This window comes from Xiphias gladius, chromosome 18 (genome assembly GCF_016859285.1).
Source record: "Xiphias gladius isolate SHS-SW01 ecotype Sanya breed wild chromosome 18, ASM1685928v1, whole genome shotgun sequence".
Classification (NCBI taxonomy): domain Eukaryota; kingdom Metazoa; phylum Chordata; class Actinopteri; order Istiophoriformes; family Xiphiidae; genus Xiphias; species Xiphias gladius.
The window spans coordinates 22,112,615-22,131,873 of record NC_053417.1 but is presented as its reverse complement, the minus strand read 5'-3'; the positions used below and the strand labels follow the sequence as shown (position 1 = coordinate 22,131,873).

Below are 19,259 nucleotides of genomic sequence, written 5' to 3'. Positions count from 1 at the left end.
TATCTCATTTCGATTCTTATTGCAGTTGGTGAATTACGTACATCCAAGCAGCACAACCGCTTCAATTCAAATATCCCTTATGAGAAGTCTAAACTTTAAAATGAATACTGCTCATATTGTGGCGTCCTTAGTTTCTTCACTCTGTATGGAAGAGAGAAAAACGATCTAACATCACTTGGTATGTTTATTTTCTTTCTCACCTGTCCTATAAATTAAAGTGCAGGTGTGCTTCCTTCTCACCTCTGACGCTGAGGACCGTGGAGCATTCAGCCCGTCCCAGGGCATTCTCTGCGGTGACTGTATAGTCTCCCATGTCCTTGGGGCCCACGCGGAGGATTAACATGGAGCAAACTCCGCAGGTGTTGGAGATGTGATAGTTGGCATTGGTGTTTAGACTGATGTGATTTCGATACCACGTGACGCGAGGCTTGGGATTTCCCTTCACTGCACAGCTCATATAGCATTCATAGCCTTTGGGTGCAGTGTGAAGCTTCAACGGCACAATGAAAGTCGGAGCACATCGCAAATCACAGTCCTTTCTGATTGGTGCATTTACCACAAACTTTTCTACAAGAGAGGAGATACAGTAAGATGATGTTTTTTTTTTTTTTTTTTACAAGAAGCGACTACTTGGCTTTCGAGAATGTTTGAGATGTGCAAACAAACCTTTCTTCTTCTCCATCCCCCATGTCGGTGACTCCGAGGGTGCGGATATGCCCATGTCATTTTTGGCATAGACCCGGAAATGATATTCCCTCCCCTGCATGATGTTGCAGACTGTGAACTTGTTATTGAAGAGTCTGTCAGCCACTGTGGTCCATGTGCGTTTAGTAGAGTCAAGTTTGGACACTGTGTAGTGGAGGCGGTCATCCCGTTTCTCATCAGGAGAAGGCTCCCAGATCACCGTCACTGTGCCGGGCACGTTTTCCTCCAGTTCTATCAGCCCAGGGGGCTTTGGATCATCTGTAAACACAGTCAGTTTTACTGGTTTTTCAGATCCATTCACAAATGTCTTTGAAATTTGTGTAGCTAAATAGAAAAAAAAAAAGATATATTGTGTATGTCGGCCAAGTTTTACCTGTGACCCTGATCTCTGTACTGAATGTCTCCTGTCCCGCAAGATTTTTCACCAAAATAGAGTAGATGCCGGAATCAGAGCGCTCAGAGGAGGGGATAAGCAACTGGGATGAGCCATCAGAATTACTTATTGTAGCTCGCTTTGTCACTGGCACATTGTCCTTCAGCCACATAATATGTGGCCGTGGGGAGGCCTGGTAAAAAGTACATTAGTAATATCTTAAGTATTCAGGCCTGAATATAGTATCCTTTGAGTTTCCCTTCCGTTTGGTTTCGCATAGTTCGCCTAAGAACGTACCAACAACAAAGCTAAAGCGTAAAACTCACCTCAAAGTTTACTCTGATCCTGACAGAGTTTCCCGCACACACCACCATGAAACTCTTCATCTTGTGGTTTGTGAACTTTGGCCTCACTAAAACAATGGACGGAAACAATAAAAATAAGTTTGGGAGGTTTTTAAGTGTAACAAGCTAAAACACATAGGACCGGGGAAATGATAGGAGCTATAAGGGATTGTACAAGGGAATTTTGAATAGGCAATTTTATCCCCCAAAATTATGCCGTTCTTCAAAATGTCCAGCAACCAGTAACATATTGTCTCTTAAATTTCAAAGGAGGCCTGACATACCAGGTGAGGGCATAGCAAGGACATAGTTAGCCAGCTCCTCAGGTGCACTCTCTCCTCCGTCGTTGGTCGCAATCACTCTCACCCAGTACATGTCCATGAACTTAAGGCCTTTCACGCTGAAGGAAGTCGTGATGACGGGAGCGCTGTTACAGCGGGACCATTCAATGCAATCCGCCTGCCGAATTTCAACAAAATATCCTTTTGCTTCATCCTGTATCTCCGGTTTCTCCTCAGGTTTGGTCCACGTCAGGACCAAGTGGGTGTAAGACGTTTCCGTCACCTTCAGGCCTGTAACTTTGCCAGGAGGCTCTGGGATAAACACACGGAATGCCATGAAATTACAAGTCATGTCATGCCAAATATCAAATATGTTTATTTGTTGTTGAATATAGCATGGAAAACAGCTGCAACACTTACTCTTGGGATCCCGTGCAAAAACAAACTCTGAAGGGTTGCTAAATTCACCAGCCCCGGAAAGGTTTATGGCAGTAACTCTGAATTCGTATTCCATACCTGCCACAACATCCTTCACTGCATATTTCTTCTCTGGTGGTAAATTTTAAAGAAAAAGCAGCAACGTAATGCCACTGTTACAGTCTACAACGCTGGCAGTTGGAGTTTAGGTAAAATAAAAATGCAGACCTTTTATTAGCTCATCCATGGCGTTGACAACAGTCCAGAGATTACTCCCCTTTTTGCGTCTTTCCAAAATATAGCCCAGGATGCGCGAACCTCCTGTGTTACTGGGTGAAGCCCAGGAAAGGTTAATGCAGTCGTCATAGGCACTGACCACCTGTGGGGGTGCTGGCGGGCCAGGAAAGGCTGAGGGATGCAGAAAAACAGATCATTCTCCTGGTTAAGGTTGTAGTTGGAGAGACTGAACTTTTATTGTGTACTGTAGTTTGAGAGTCTTATTGGATCAGCGCAAATGCAGCACTGTCAAATGAGAATCTACCTCTGAGATACCTCAGGTCAAGAGTTAGTTAATATATGGTCATGTTACAGATGATGCAAACACATGTTCTGCCATCAGTGATTGTGATGTGGACAGAAGCGCAACATGAGCTTGAAAGTTTTAAAACACGGAGAGCTGCGTTGATTCGCTCTCTAAAGGTTTGCTTTTAGAAAAGTGCAGTTTACGTACTACAAACTTTAATATCCCTGTTCTTAATCTTGTCACTATTGTTAATCTCATCACTCTGCTGAAATGATTATCTCAGTAACTGTTGATTAAATTTCCTGAGTCACAGAAAACTAATCAACAGCAATTCTCATAACTGATTAAGTAATTATCAAGCAAAAAATGGCCACCAAGAATTTGTAGCTTTTCTTTTAGATCCTTAGGAAATTTAATCACTTCAGGTTTGGGGCTCTTGATCAGACAAAACAAACAATTTGACTTGCAGGTTACTAATTAAATGATAGTGAAAATAACCGTTACTTAGAGCCCTAAGTGAGGGATCGAATGAATGACATGACTGGGATTTACGTGCTGTATGTCACATTCCTCATGAGGTCTGTGATGCGGGGATGCATTGGTGAGGACATAGTACAGACCAGTAACACTCAGGTACAGCTTTCGGGTGCACAGCAGGGGGCAGCAGTGACATTGAATCAAATACCTTAGGTCTTTCTCATAGAGCACATTTTGACTTGCCAAAGAAGGAAGAAGCACAAGTGTAAATAACAAAATTAATGATGGCTCAACTCCCTTTAGCCACTTTGGTCTAGGGGAAAGTTAAGGGGAACCTAAATGATAATATCATTTAATCACTTTTGTTTTTTTTGTTGAGAGAGGGTGTTAAGACATCCTACTTAAAATCTTAACACTGTCTAGAACCCACTGTAAGATTTGTGAAACTTTTATTATATTTGTGAAAGTTAAGCAAAAAAATAATAAAAAATAAAAAATGAAAATAAAAATAAAAAGTTGATTTTGCAACTTTTTCCAATCCAGATCACATCAGACCAGGTCTAGATATAAAACCACCTAGACTTGTCAAATGTGGACTAGACTTTTAAAACACAGTTTCAGATTTGTGGACACCCCCCCCTCCCTCCATTATTCTATTTGTTTTGGTACACAGAATAAAGGTTTCACAAACCTGAAACTCTCTTTTAAACAGTCTTTTGCACTGTCCCTGTTAATCTAGTCCAGATTTGACAAGTGGTTTTGGATTTAGACCTGATCTGATGTGGTCCAGATGGGACAAAAAGCAGTGAAATCGACATTTTGTGTGTGTGTGTGTGTGTGTGTGTGTGTGTGTGTGTGTGTGTGTGTGTGTTATCACAAATAGAATAAAGATTCTCTCCGAAGGTCCCGTCTGATAGTTCTGAGATTTTGTTTGCCTGCGGTCCACGCCCCAGTTGACATCAGCCACACCTGTCTTTTGTGAACCCGTACGGAACCACGTCCGTCTGATGCAAAACTGAGCCGGTTTGGGTTTTTGGAAATCCGCTTTTTACTGAGACAGCAGACGGATTATTTTCGATACATGTCAATACAAAAAAAAATAAAAAAAATAAAAAAAAACTGTCTTCCGAACAGTGGTAAGTGTTGTCAACTAGCTAACTAAGTTAATTAACTAGGTTTTCCTTTTCCTTAAAACTAATGAACGCTGGTGCCAGAGGTCCCAAAGACCGAAAACGGTTTTCACTTGACAGACACAACTGGCAAGTTCCGCCCGTGTCCCTTCCTGCGCAGGTTTATCTCCGGATTGTCAGCGGGGGCTTTATGTCAACATTGCTACAAACGTGGGCATGCTAGCTGATGTTTGCTAGCGGTGCGTGCAAACGAGGTAGAGGCACCGTCGATATTTGGCAGCATGGTCGAACATTAGTACATGTACCGCACCTCTTCGCAAGCTAAACAAAAGTAAACTGGGTTGACGGGGACAGTTTAGACAAAATGCCAATTTGGTATCGTCAGCAGCCGTGCGAGCCACGCAGTTACATTGATTACCATATAGGATAAGTCACTACAGACTCCATCAACTGGTGTGGATATTTAGTTTTGTTCATAATTAATCCCTTTGGTTCATTTATGACAAATGCTAGTCCAAACCAGTAGTTTAATGTAAAAAATAAATAAATAAATAAGAATTTAAGAAGTTTTCAGCACCGTATTTTAAAGGGAAAAAATCCATTTGAGAAGGGGAGGCCCAGACCCTCTGGTGGTAAATCTGCAGACAGTCAGGTGTTGGATTAAAGACTGGTTTTGTGGCTACTCCAGCAGCAACAGTTTTCCGCCTTCCAAACGTAATGCTTCTGTTTTACAACAGCAACAGATTGTGGAGAGAGACTGGATCGGTACCTTGGAGAGGACTTTTTCAGACTTGAAGGACGACTCTCAACTGGGGCTAACGTATCTGGTGAGACCTGGAGAGACCGAAGGCGTCTAGGGAAAACTAGTACAACACACTGACTCCAGCCAAGGAAGACTGCTGCATGGACATCTTTCTCAGGCAGACCCTCAAACAGCAAGTTCAAATCAGTTTTGTTTGCATTATACTTGTGTTGTTTTATTTGTGTTTTGGCGCCTGGTATGCCGTTCGGAACCCGTGCTTCTTATGTCCATTTGAACTTGTGACTTTACGGCTGGCTTTTAAGTCGTTGGCTGTTGTGCCATCTCAAGGCGTTTATTCGTGGGGCTTTCTCTCTGTGACAGATTCATAGATCTAAAACCCTATGAACTCAGTGGACTTTCTTAACATGTGGAACCGGGAAAATAAGACCTTTCGATCGTCACTCAGTTGGCCTGAGGTTTTGACTTGCAACGTTATCCAACCAGTACCAGGGACAGTGGCATTGGTTGCAGTCTTCACTGTGTTTTTGGAATGAGGTGTATGTAGTGTTTGCTTTTTTTTTTTTTTTTTTGCAGTGTGACTTGTCATTGGCACCTTCCGTCAGTTTGGTATTGCGGGTACATTTACTATTGGATAATATTCCAAATGGAATCTTTTACCACAATATTTTATTGTTTGAAAATCAAGCTGTGCATACAGCCAGTTCCCTTAAATTACTGCACATCACTAGTATTGATCAAACAATACAATCGACACAATAGACACAATATTGTGCCCCCATGGTGCACAATAGTGTGCACCATGGGGGCTTAGTGGTTAGCACTGCTGACTAACAGCAAGATGGTCCTGTTTATGAAACTGCCAGCTGGCCTTTATCTATGGGGTTACAAGCTCTCCCCTTGTTTGTATGGGTGCTCCGGTGGCTCACACAGTCCAAAGGCTTGCAGGTTAGATGAGTTGAAAACTTGAAATTTTTATTGCCCATAGGTATGAATGTATCTGTCTAGTATGGGTGTTGGGCCTGGGATTAACTTGGGACTTGCCTGAGTTTTGCACAGTTCCAGGCTCTTGCGACATTAAACTCAACGTATATTTAACTGACATTAAACTAAAAGTAAAAGCTAATTAGTTATAGTTTATTATCTATTAAATCTCTGTCTTTAGGGTTATGGATTAGTGGGTAAAACAAATTGATATCACAGATATATTACTAATTTGATTCACCTAGTGTACCAGCTTGCATTTCGTCAGTCTCCATCACTTCACTTGTACCCTCCGCAGTCACTGCTCGGATACGGTAACAGTATTTCCGGCCATGGTCCACGTTTGTATCACGGTAGCTGGGTATACCTGGGATTTCCCCTATTTTCTTCCAGGTGTTTCGCCCCACCTGCTGACGCTCCAATGTGTAGTTCGTCACTGGTGAGCCACCATCATCCTTTGGAGGCCTCCACCTAAATTCAATACATGTAGCTGAGCTCTCTGTTACTTCTGCAGGTCCCAGGGGGGGAGTGGGTTTGTCTGAGACATCAAAAAAAGTGTTATAAAGTATAAAAAAGCTTTATAACTTCTCAAATTTGAGAAAGCAAATACTTCATATATACCAGGGAAACAGTATTTTCATTGAGGGATAATTACAGTAAAATTTGCCATTACCGATTCTGGCAGCGATGGCAGATGTAGTTTGAACATAATTACTTTTGTCCAGTTCTGAATTGCATTTCCAAAACACATCATTACCCTGTCAAGTAATCACAGCCTGGGATTCTGCTTCAAGTAGAATATAAACCCATCTGGATTTTCCAGTAGGTAATATTGTAGTTGGAGAGCAGCGATTTGAAAATAAGTACCTGAATATGTCCAGACACAGATGGGCTCAGTGAAACGTGACACCTTTTTACCTGATAGAGAAAAGACTGGCCTGATTTGTGACATTACGTATACAAGCTAGGACGCATTGAAGCACACTGGTGTTTGCTGTTCTTGAAATCTTACAGCACCAGAGTACGTATTACTACACAGCTTACCGCACAAATCACATCCTTTGACATCTTTAAAGATAAAAATGTTCTAGAAGGAGCTGGACGCTTACTTAACGATTCCCTTTGAATTGTCTGACATTTTATTGTTGTGTTTATATGGTTATATATATTTTTTTTATAGCTGAAGAGCTCAAGAAAAACAAATTTCAGGGTGAGAAATATTTTCCTGTAATATTCTGCGTTGTCCTTCATTCACTCACCGAGCACCGTTAGCTGTGAAATCCCCTCAATGAAGCCGTGTTCGTTCTTGATCTTGATCTTGATCTCTCCGGTGTCCTTCCTCTGGCACTTGCTAAGGAGCAAGCGGCTGTGGCTTGCAGATTTCTCTATCTTTGTATTGCTGTCATCTTGGAGCTCTTCTCCCTCTCTGTACCACTGAATCTTTATGGGTTCATGGCCAACAAATTGCAGTTTGAAGATGGCATTGTGCCCCGCTTTAACTGGAACACGCTCAGTGAAAGCATTGAGGTCTTCAGGGTCAAACCTTGGGGGATCTAAAAAAAAAAAAAAAGGGGGCCATTTACGGTCATTTTAATGTTGAGATGGTATTTAGCTGTTATCTGATTACATGCTATGATTTACTGACATGTGGCTATAAGTAAGAATTTTCATTTTACAGTTATACTTATGATGACGAATTCTCAAACCTTTGACGTTGATAATCGCCTCTGTTTTACGACCATCTGCTTCAAAACGATATTTCCCAGAGATCTCTTCCGTGCACCTGATTATGACTAATTTATGGATAGCACCCTCTTTAGTGATGGTGAAATTGTCATCTGGGGATATCTGAAAGGAAGGGGGGCAGACAGATGAAAATAAATCAAGCAACAACAATTGAAAGTTAATTAGTCATTCAAATCAGAAACACCGCATGCTCCGAAGGGCTTTGTGTCCAGCTGTGTTGTGTCCCACATAGGCCCAGAGTATCTGCACATCTGTCAGATATTTGAGGTAAGTCACAAATGAGCACATACAGTATGAAGCCTGTGGTGATTTCCAGGCAGCTACATGGGCAGAAGATTCCTCCTCAAGAACATTATGACACACTTTATTTTTATTTTTTCCCTTTTTTTAAAGGTAATTTTTTTTTTTTGGGCATTTGCATTTTATTTCTGAGAGTACACAGGAGAGAGGTGGGCAAGCAATGTGAGGAGGGAGAGTGGGGATTGACATTCAACAAAGGTCCCTGGCTGGATTCAAACTGGGGATGTTGCGATTGCATGGTACGTGTCTTAGGGTGCTGTCACACCTAACCTGTTTGGTTCAGTTCAACCAAACTCTGGTGTGTTTTCCCACTTTAATTCAGTGTGTTTTGGTTGGTGTGACAGTCAGTCAAGCTTTAGTGTGGACTTAGCAACTGGATAAGTTGTTTCGTCCATAACAGTGCGGTTATTTTGACCAACTGAAGGACTGTTTGAGAGTAGATATGTGATTTTAAGATAAATTTAAAAGCTTAACTACTATTGAATCCATCTACTGATAGTAAACTGTTAGCCAGCAATCTCCCAATCTGTAATCGATGTATAGCCCCTATTATGCAAGATCATTTTGTAACCACGAGTGTGTTGAGCTTGCGGCACTTACTCCATTTATTTTAGCGGTTTCCTAGAAAGAAAGGTAGGCCTACTCTTTAAAATGATGAGTTTGACCTGTACGACTTACCTTTTTGCCGTCTCTGAACCAGGCTCCTTCACAGTCTTCACTGCTGAGCTTACATGTTAATTCAGCAGTCTCACCGATGATAGCATTGACATCAGACACTCCATAGATGAAGTGGACCCCTGGATCTAACAAACAGTGAACTGTTAGGCACTATGACTGATAAGAACAGGAAACCTGTCCACACTGATAGGAGGAATAGCCGATGTTTGAACTGATTATTTTCGTGTTGTTTACAGAATTCTTGTTTTTCTTTTTCTCTTTTTTTAAATTTTTCAGATGGTTTTCAGTCTCTGCAGGGAATTTTTTTGTTCGCTTCAGCTCTTACATGTGCTGCAATATTTTCAAAACAGTTTGTTGAAGCCTTTTCTGTATTATTAATATTTATACCTTCAAGGTTTTGTTTTTATCTTTTCTTTTTTTTTAATTCAGTGTGTATTGTTTTGTTAACAGAAAATTGACTCTCCCTCTCTGGCCAAATGGAGACCTGCCAGGAACACACTTGTCTAATAGCAAATGAAAATGCAAAAACAATTTTGCTCTTGGAGAACCTCCCCGTTGTGGTAAAATAGCATGTCAACATAGCATGCAGAGCAACTTGATAAACAACATGCAGGGATAGTTGTGAATAAATGGGTTTAACTAGTAAAAAAGTCATTAGGCATGGAATTGATTGCAGTGGAGGTGATTTCACTAAATGGAATCATAATTGCTTTGTTGTAATGCTGGATTTTTCTCCCAGATTCCTTCTCATTCATTGTGAACAGTATAGAAATTGCCAAAGTAAGTTAATGTTCAATATGCAGCACAAGACTCAGCAAATCTGTACAGCAGTACTCCCCAGCTTTCAAGTCATAGTAAGTAGGGGTGGAAATCTTTGGCATTCTCACGAATTGATTCCCATGCTTGGTGTCATGATTCGATTCAGAATTGATTCTTGATTCAAAGCAATTCTTAATTTAATAAAAAGAAACAGGGACACTTTATTGTACTCCAGTGCACTGTTTGCTAACCAAGTGACTGTCTCCAGCAGTGTGGAACAGCCTCTCTGCTGCCATATTTGTACAGGGGAAAGCCATCGTTATCCAAAACGTTAAATGGGCACAGGGCATTTGAAGTGACACAGACAATGGACCAAGTTATTTTCTTGCCCCCCGAGTTATTTAAAATTTTTGGGACAAAACGTTTTGTAAAGTGCTGTGGTGTGTGTTGGTCAGTGGGTTAGTTTGTTGAAGATGAACAAGATTACTCCAATATGTTTGCACTGTATACTGTCTGGGTTCTGCGCCGTGCCCTTGCAGTTGAATTCCACCTTTTTTCGTTTCGTCAACATAACGTTAGGTAATAATGTTATCACAAAAATCGATGTTAGGCATTTCTGAATCAATTCAGAATTGTAGAAGGTAAGAATTGTGAATATGAACTGATTTTTTTTTTTTTTTTTTTCCCCCCCACCCACCCCTGTTAATGAAATATAAAAGCATCATCAATTCGTATTTTGCATCAAAACATACTGATCCTATGACTATGGAGTTGAGATCACTATGCTAATACTAAATGTTAAAAAACCAGCAGCTTGAAATTAATATAACACTATCATCTAGCATTTATTATAGTGGCAATGACAAGATCGGTCAGTTACTACTTTGTTTGTTTACTTGAAAATTAAGTGATTACAGTTTTCATAAACGAGCCCTTTGCTGTCATTCAGTCATGACACTTTACTTACCAATCACCAAATCTTCTATCAGTGGGCCTTGCCTTTTATGCCTTGTATGTGTGGCAGAGCTAGTGGCGTCTTCAGTTTCGTCACAGTCACTTCGGCCTTTAGGCCATGTGCTTTCACCTTTTTTCAAAATCACAATATTCAACCAATAGTTTCACACACAGTTATTAAAAGTTGTTTCAAAATTATACCATTCTTAACATTCTCAGATTGACCACAAGCCATATTTATATTAAGGGTTATACAATATGTTGGGCTACTTTAAACTAAAATTAAGTCGCTTACATGCATACTTGAAGAGAACATACAAGAGTTTACAAATTTACAAATGACTACTTTGCTTACCACACATGAAAGACCAATTTATGGAACAATATGGACGGCTTCATGTAGCAAAAGATCCAAAAAAAGTTATTTTCTGGTCATTAACCAATACTATAACTCCATGCAGTAATGCACCACTTGTGGTCTCTTACCATTGACTGCCTCCTGTGGATGTTGGCTTTTCTTTGTACCACTGGGATGCTTGACCTGGCCAGTAGAGTCCTCATTTCCACTGCTGTCACTTGCTTCATTGTCACTTGGTCGTTCATTTGGATCTGTGTTAGAGCCACAGAATTCAGGTTGTACACACCTCGCATTACGCATTGGCGTTTCAATGAGTTCCATACACTATTGCATTGTGATTTTGTATATTAAATTAAATGTCTCCAAAAATTCTTTCCATCATCAAAAAAAATAAATTACTAGCACAGCGACATGGACCTGAGACATCCTGCTTAGTTCTCACCCAACCTAAGACAAGAACTTTGTCCTCATCAGAATAATGTACAGTTTTGTCAACTGTTTTTTTTTATTTTTTTTATTTTGTCGTGCTACCTCTACCTCTCATTCATTATTAAAACAAAGTAGAATTTCTTAAACCAATGGGATGAATTTTTTCCAGCATTTAACCATACATTACTCTAATGAAAGAGAAATTGGTGCCATTAGCGGTTTTCCAGATGCTCACTCAGCCTATTGCACCTTGAATGATATTGAGAACCAGGAAAATAAATTTGTTATTTATATTATTTTCTTGGTGTGAATCAGTAACATAGCTCATTTTTTTTAATGTATTTATTTTTATTTATACTGTCCATAAACAGCAGAAAACAAAGGCAACCATGTCATAATTGTAAAATGCTCAGAAATGGAAAAATCAATGCAGCAATAAAAACTGTTTCCTCTGTTTCCTCTATCAGTGCTATACAGCATATTTGATACAGGTATGACTAATGTTGAGTCATCTGTAGTACTGTAATCTCATCTATCCAGAAAATACAGTTTAATCCCTGTTGTTTCTTACCAGGTGTAGGACGTTTCCGTTGCACGTTCCTTGTTTGTCTTGAGCGCCTGACAGACCCGGTGGAGTTTTTATTTCCATCAGAATCAGTCGCTTCATTTTGACTTGTGGCAAACATTTCAATCTGGTTTAACTCTGCGTCGGTACTTTTGCCATTGGACTCTGCACAGACACAACGCACAATCAAAAGAATAAATACTCTTCAGGAAGTATGTATGGATATTAACTGAGCAAAAACACATTTCAAAGAGTGGTGTCAATCATAATAAAATGGACCATTATGACTATTAAGATTAGTACATTTTCTACATATTGTGTCTTACCAATTATTCTATCTTCTGTCTCTTCACCAAGCTCTTTGTATCTTGAATTAGTTGTGGATCCACTGAAGTCCTCATTTTCCTCAGAATGTCCTCCTTCATTTGCTTCTGTGGTATGTCAGTTATAATCAAATACTTCAGCTTCAAACTCTCAAGGATATTCAAAGCTGAAATGTAATATTCTTTGTAATAACGTATATTGTATATCCACCAATCCATCAAGCGTGACATTATATATGATCATCATTCTGTAATTTTAATGGTTATATTTAATATTAATTGTGTGGTTATATGTGTGTGGTATGTGGTTATACTTTAATGTTACAAGTTATACAATTCAGTCATTAAAGGTGCCACAACTAACAATGATAGGAACATTAAATGGATTTACACTTTTTTTTTTTTTCTTTTCAATCTTTGGCCAATCAACAAGTAATCCAAAAGAAATTTGATGTTTAATTATGTGATAAGTAGTTAATCCTAATCATTACAATCACAGAAACAGCGATTGTTCAATTCAAGCCTGATCATGGTCTCTATATTGTTTTCACTCGGTTGCATACATTTAGCAAACATAATGCAAAATCTACACAGACAAAACTAATCTTTTGATTCTTTTTATCAGTGTGCATTTTTAGCTCAACATAAACTGTAGAGTTGTTCCTGGTTACATATCCTTTGATGTTCAGGAAGCAAGTAGTGTGCATAGAAAGCTTAGTATGTGGCCCTATAAAATTTGACTGTAAGATAAAGGGTTCTTTTCAGTATGAGAGATAACCAAGGTTAAGTAGGAGCATAAACACAAATTTTAAACACTGACTACTCACTGAAGTGTTGATGGTGGAAATGCATTGTTGGGCATAGATCGACTTTACCTGTTACCTTGTCAAAATCTGCTTGACCAGATTTGGTGTGTTTCTTGTTCTTGGAGCCATCTACTACCACTTGCACATCTGTTTTTGTTACACACCCGGAAACATTTAATTTTGATACTGTGCCATCTCCTCTTGAATTTTTAATCTTTGATTTCTCTTTGCTCCCTGTTGGTTCAAACAGGGCACTGGCTTTTGCTGTGTCAGGCTTGTCCTTTACTGCTCCAGCATTTTTATCCAGTCCAGTGACTGCCTTTATTTCACAATCTCTACCACCAGTGGTTAATGTCTTTTCTCCTTTGAGTTGTCCTGCTTCGTGCTTTGATTTTTCCGCTGCTAAAATCTTCTCCATTTCCTCTTGGTTTTTTATTTGTTGCTCTTTGGCCACTTTCTCAAGGTCGGTCCATGCTCCACCAGCCAAAGTAGTTTTACGAGGTTTCTTCTTGCCAGCAGATGTGGGGTCAGCCTCAGCTTACAGGTTATGAAATACAACACGTCTCACTTTTATTTGTGAAAAACCATAATTATAGAAATCATAAGGATTACATCGACAGACATTATTCCTGCTCTGTACTTTAGAGTGTTACCTTCCACAACCAGCCAGGCACTGCAGGACGTAATGCCAGCCACAGCTGAATAGATGCCTTTGTCCAGCTGGTTGCAGTCCTTGATCACCAGCCTGTGGATATGTTTATGGTCTGACATGGTTATGCTATATTTTTCTCCATCCTCCAGAATGCTGCCCTTGCCCATCCACGTGATCCTGGGTAGTGGGTGTGTCAGGACACACTCAAAGAGGGCATCTTCTCTTTCTTCTACTTTAATCTCCTGAATTTTGATCACAAAGTCCACATTCGAAACTGCACAAAAAAGATTAAATATTAGTTGTGTGTGCATTGTTAAACCCATCTCAAAGTGTGTGTATCACCTTGGACCACATAAATCTAGATGCAGTCATTAAAAACTGATCCCAACCATGGTCACCTTTTCCATAAGTTGGGGGAATTAATTACTGCACTTGATCTTTAAAAGAAACAAATGATCTTTATTAGACTCTTTAAACGTCTTTCAAACTTGAAATTTATCTTAAAGGAACTGTCAAAATGAATATTGTCAGAAATTGGACACGCTTGATGGACAATTTAATTTTTAAAAAATTTTTTAACTTCCAATCCCGGTTTCTTTCGTCGAACCTACGTTTAAACTCTGTAGAGAGGAGGTCGACTTCTTTAGCATCCGTCCGATTCAGCTCTGTGTTGAGGAGGTTGACCTGTTCGACATCCACCTGATTCAGCCTTGTGTCCTTTTGCATCAGGCCTTTAATACTGAGATCCTTCGTCCTCCCAACACTCTTAAGACTGTGTTTCTCTGATGCGTCTTCATCATAGGGAATCACACCATCCTGCAAGGTACACAGGATGGAATTACAGACAAAATGAAACTTTCATAATCTGGAAAAACAAATTAATATATACTGTGTATTGTGCATGTTTTTTTAAACAAAAAACAAAAAAACATACAATATGTATATTTACCATTTTGTTTGTATTTTAATAATGGGAAAATGAGAAGCATTTTTCAGTAATTATTTTGAAGCCAACACTTTGAATCTGTAAGTAAATAAGTTTTAGACATACACAGTAGTGTCTGAAACCACTCCTTTGTCCGCTCACTGACTGTTCTCTATATAATGGATACTCAGTACTTTACTCTATAGGGAGCAGTAAATTAACATGTCTGACGCTTGCATCATTTTGCATCATCGTCTCCAGGTGAAGTGCTGCACATCTGTAATTTTTTCATCTTTAAAATTCTGCACATTGCATTGTGGGGTTTTTAGCAGAAAGCAATGTACTTGCCATGGATACTAGTCTTTGCCTTTCACTGTGGAACTTTTTTAGCTGAAGAGATCTTATTCTGTCTGGTTGTGCATCTTTAAGCTCAATTTGCAGCTCTAATGATTCACAGACATCTTTTGTAACATAATTATACCTGTTTTCTGAAGTTTACAAGTGACGGAAACAGCTGATTAAAGATTGGAGTCAGAGATCTGACCAGTGAGAGAGATGGAGCTAATGACATGATACGAGCAGTAAAAAGTTGATAATTGCTCGTGAGTAAATATTTCGAATGCAGTTAAGTTAATTTAAATGATAAACTTCATTTGAACTATAAAGTTATTATCACAACACACGATAATATGCTAGGCTTGGTGATTGTTCGGAATGAACATGACTTTGATCAGTGCCAGATGTCTTCGGTGAAATGACAAATCGATCATGGAATGGCTTTTTAAGAACTATATTGACGATTTGGCTGGAGATAATGTGTTTAGTGTGAGAGCAGAGAGTTTTCATACCTTACACTTATTTTGCATTCTCTCCATTTTCTTCTTTTCCAGTTTTGTGAGAATCAAATGCAAGTCTACCACACCAAACTCAGCACAGATGCGCTCATAGTCTTTCCTGTCAGCGTTCAGCATCGCATCCCAGAATATTTCATCTGTTTCCCCATCTGCTCTCTCTACTTTACTAGAGATAAGAGACAAATATTTAAAAGAAAATGACTGATGGATGATAAAATACAGACACAAAAAGAAAAGTCTGCTTGGTTATTTTGATGTCATACAATCTTGATGTCTTTTTTTTTCTTTTTTTTTTTTTTTTTACCTTTTCCTCAGCAATTTTCTGAAATCTGATGGATTCGTTGAAGCTGAAAAACAACAAATTCAGTTCAGGTTTCTGTATGTTTTACAGTTGTACCAAAGATTAGAGTATGGGGGATCTACACATTGGTAGGAGTTACTTGCGATGATAAAGTCCAGTTTGGAAATGTATTACATGAACAACTCTTACCCTCAATCACACTTAAAGTTGCCGTGCAGACAGCTTTACCATACTCGTTGACTGCATAGCATTTGTATGTATCGGCTTCAGCAGCAGAGACTTTGCGAATCTAGAAACACAAATAACAGATGCACAGATTGAATTCATACAACAAATTGAACATACGAACTAATACATTGGGATGATTTACTGTGCTGTTATAAACTAAAAGTATGAGCAGTATCTACTCACTGGATCTTTACTGCATGTGAAATCATTAAGTAGCTCACCTCTAATATGTGCTCTCCAGTTGATTCATCATATTTACTCTGAAATTTGTCCTTGTCTGAAGTAGGTCCTTTAGTTCTTCTCCATGACACCTGTGGTTTTGGATCGCCCTTCACCACAGCTTTAAAAACAGCTAATTTCCCTATTGAAAATGTGGAAATATTGAATCTGTTTTTTCACAGTTTAAAAAATTGTTACGAAAGAGTTCCATTAAATGAAAATTGAACTTTCCTTAATTCAAGTCATTTATTGTCATGCAATACTTTTAGGTGTAATTTGCATAAATACTTCACTTTTAGTGCTCTGGTATAATAAAATGAAACTCACCTTCCTGGATGGTTACTGGAACTGGTTTACACTGGAAATCTGGGGTGCTTTTTCCCTCAGGCATGTCTACCACATACTGCGTGATCATCACTCCAGGAATCTTAGATCTACCACGGATGACGGCTAAACAAAGCCAGCAAAAATAATAATAAAAAGCAACATATTAGATAATTACAAGGAAAGTACTTTACAACTCAAAACAAATCCAAACAAAACAAAAATACATTTTTGACAGGTGCAGTAGGGTTTAAAAATATTCAGAACAAGTGGGGAATGCTGCTTGTTGTAGAATTATACTGATTTTTTTTTTGATTTTTTTTGTTGCTACCATCAGATGTCAAGAATGTCAAATTTATTCCCAGTAATGCTTTGTATATGTGTTGACAGAAACATTTAACGTTTGACTGCTTCACAAATGGGAAGCGCTGCACACAAATCTCAGATACACTATAAAACGATGGAAATTAACTATATACATCCAGTATGAGCCCTGTATATATTTTCCCATTTATGCGTTAACTTAAGTAACTTCAACCAATTACAGCTGCATGTTTGCCGTTGTTGCTTGGTTTTAGTGTTAGAAATTGGTCCCAAGTTAGACCAGTTGTGCCGGGTCATTACTCATTAGCATCAATTAGGATAATCACGTTATAGACTCAGATAGTTGAGACCTGCAAGACAGAACATCAACAGTCTCCCAGTGATGATTTAACGGTAAAAACCTAAAGCTTGAAAAAAAAAAAAATGCCTCTGTCATTGTCAGGGATAATGTTACTATTGTAGAACTCAAATAACTTTTTTTCCTAACTCAAATAACATTTTTTTTTTTTTTTTCTGTTAACTGTGAAATTCATTGACCATATCAGCTAAAATGAAGTAAAAGTTATGAGGCAGAATTTGCTCTGTGCCTGTTATATAAAGTACATGCTGTACAGTAGGAGAAGAAAAATATAATTCAATGTTCCATTCCTCATCCTTTTTAAACATTTTAGGATGCTCCTTTTTAATTGTACAACCTCTTACTACATATAATCTCAGAAAGTGCTCTCGAGTTGATCATTGGGTACATTCTAATACCATACCGTAGCTCATGTATACAGTAGATGTACATATTAGGGCTGCAACTAAGGATTGTTTTACTTAAGTAATTTTTTTCTTGATTTGTCGTTTATAAAATGTCAAAAAATAGCGAAAGTGTCAGCCTCCATTTCACAGAGCCCAGGGTTTTGTCGTCAAATTGGCTGTTTTGTATGACCAAGATAGTCCGCTGACTGATATAAAACAGAGAAAAGCAGCAAGAGTTCACATTGTAGAAGCTTGAAGTATGGAATGTTTGGCAACTTTATTTTAAAAAAAAAGACTTAAAATGATAGTGATAGTTGCTGATTACTTTTATTTTTCTGTCATTTGATTAATCTACTGATCGGTTCAGCTGTAGTACACATTCAGTACCATGCAAGTCAAATGAACAGACTATACACTAATTCACTCAGCCATTTCAAACAGCGGTGCATGAAATCCACTCTGTGATCCTCTGCCTACCTGCTTTGCTGCTGAGCATATTGTTATCAGGCTTTTGACGTGCAAAGATAGAGGATCACACAGGAGTCGATGGAGAACAACATTAATCCAGGGATTAATTATTATTATTATGACAAGGACAGAAATAGGAGAACTGCCACCCTGCCAGATGTGTAACTTAGGGCCACTGACTTGACGAGTTAGTAAACAGATAATTCAGGTTATCAACCCAAAGACGGGACACAAGCAGACACAGTATTGAATAATACCTAATGTATTATTCAATAATTATGGAATTATTCATAATAATGGATTTAGCTCAGCATTGTTTTCACACAGTACAATCATGCACGGAGACCTCGAAAAAGCAAGTTTGTCTACCAGAAAATAAAACAGCTCTTTCATATCACCTGACTTGTTGCCAGACACCTCATTAAAATGTTGAATATATCGATGAACGAGGGAGAAACCTGGGTGAAAAGAAATTGCACTAGATCAGTTAGAAGTGCGAGTCAATACTGTGCTATGGCTGTAGGACATGTGGGACAAGTGGCATATATTCTGTATATAAAACACATATCCAACTGAAGCTATTCTTTATTAGTCGCCTCTTTGAAATTGCAGGTTATGTCTGGCAGGCATTTCCTTATATTTACGGAGATGGTGATGATTATCCATGCCAGGCGAAGCATTTATTCCCTTTAAAGTGTATTTCACACACAGAGAGACAGAGAGAGAGAGAGAGAGAGACAGAGGTAATTTGGTGAGATACTCAAATAAAGAGTGGGTGAAGAGGCTGGAAGTGAAGACCCATTCGGGCATAATGTGGAAAAGGAAAGCTCATAGAGGCCTGAATAAACTGAAGCAGTGAGAGGTTCACAGTAAAGGGCAGCCGGCAGGCAACCTTAATCCAGGGATGTTTTCTTCTCCTCCTCAGTTTATCACTGAAGCCTGAGAGAGTAGACCTTTAGTCAACTGACTCCTGAAGGGCCTGTCAGTTACGGAAACATGAACTTGCATAGTTTTCATGGATTTTACACATTTAAGGAGATACACTGTACTGTACATTATGTGGTTGGACTGAATGTTTTCCTGTTTCATTGCTTATACAGATGCAATGTTAACTGTTAGGATTGTTGTTATAATTGTTTCTTTAAACAAATATATGATTAGTTTTGGGATATGTTTTTAAAATATGCAGTAAAAGATGTTTTTAACTGTAAAAGAATACTTTTTATTTTTAGTCCAGACTTACTTAGACCTGCAATAACTGATTTCCTGGCCTCTTTGGGAGAGCGGAGAGAGGCTGTGAACATGACA

General features: G+C 38.8%; 1 protein-coding gene across 1 annotated transcript; it reads right to left on the bottom strand.

The window, feature by feature from the left end:
- On the bottom strand, nt 1-17,979 carry LOC120803327 (immunoglobulin-like and fibronectin type III domain-containing protein 1). Its single transcript, XM_040151688.1, is given in 22 exon segments — nt 1-141; nt 241-567; nt 667-963; nt 1,079-1,271; nt 1,405-1,490; nt 1,707-2,015; nt 2,124-2,252; nt 2,349-2,528; nt 7,254-7,547; nt 7,701-7,842; nt 8,719-8,858; nt 10,361-10,372; nt 10,445-10,485; nt 13,299-13,449; nt 13,566-13,840; nt 14,223-14,380; nt 15,407-15,495; nt 15,607-15,690; nt 15,828-15,933; nt 16,094-16,233; nt 16,419-16,541; nt 17,961-17,979. Coding segments are annotated over 22 exon segments (3,300 nt in total). The 3' UTR covers nt 1-136.
- Between the last annotated feature and the right edge of the window lie 1,280 nt (nt 17,980-19,259).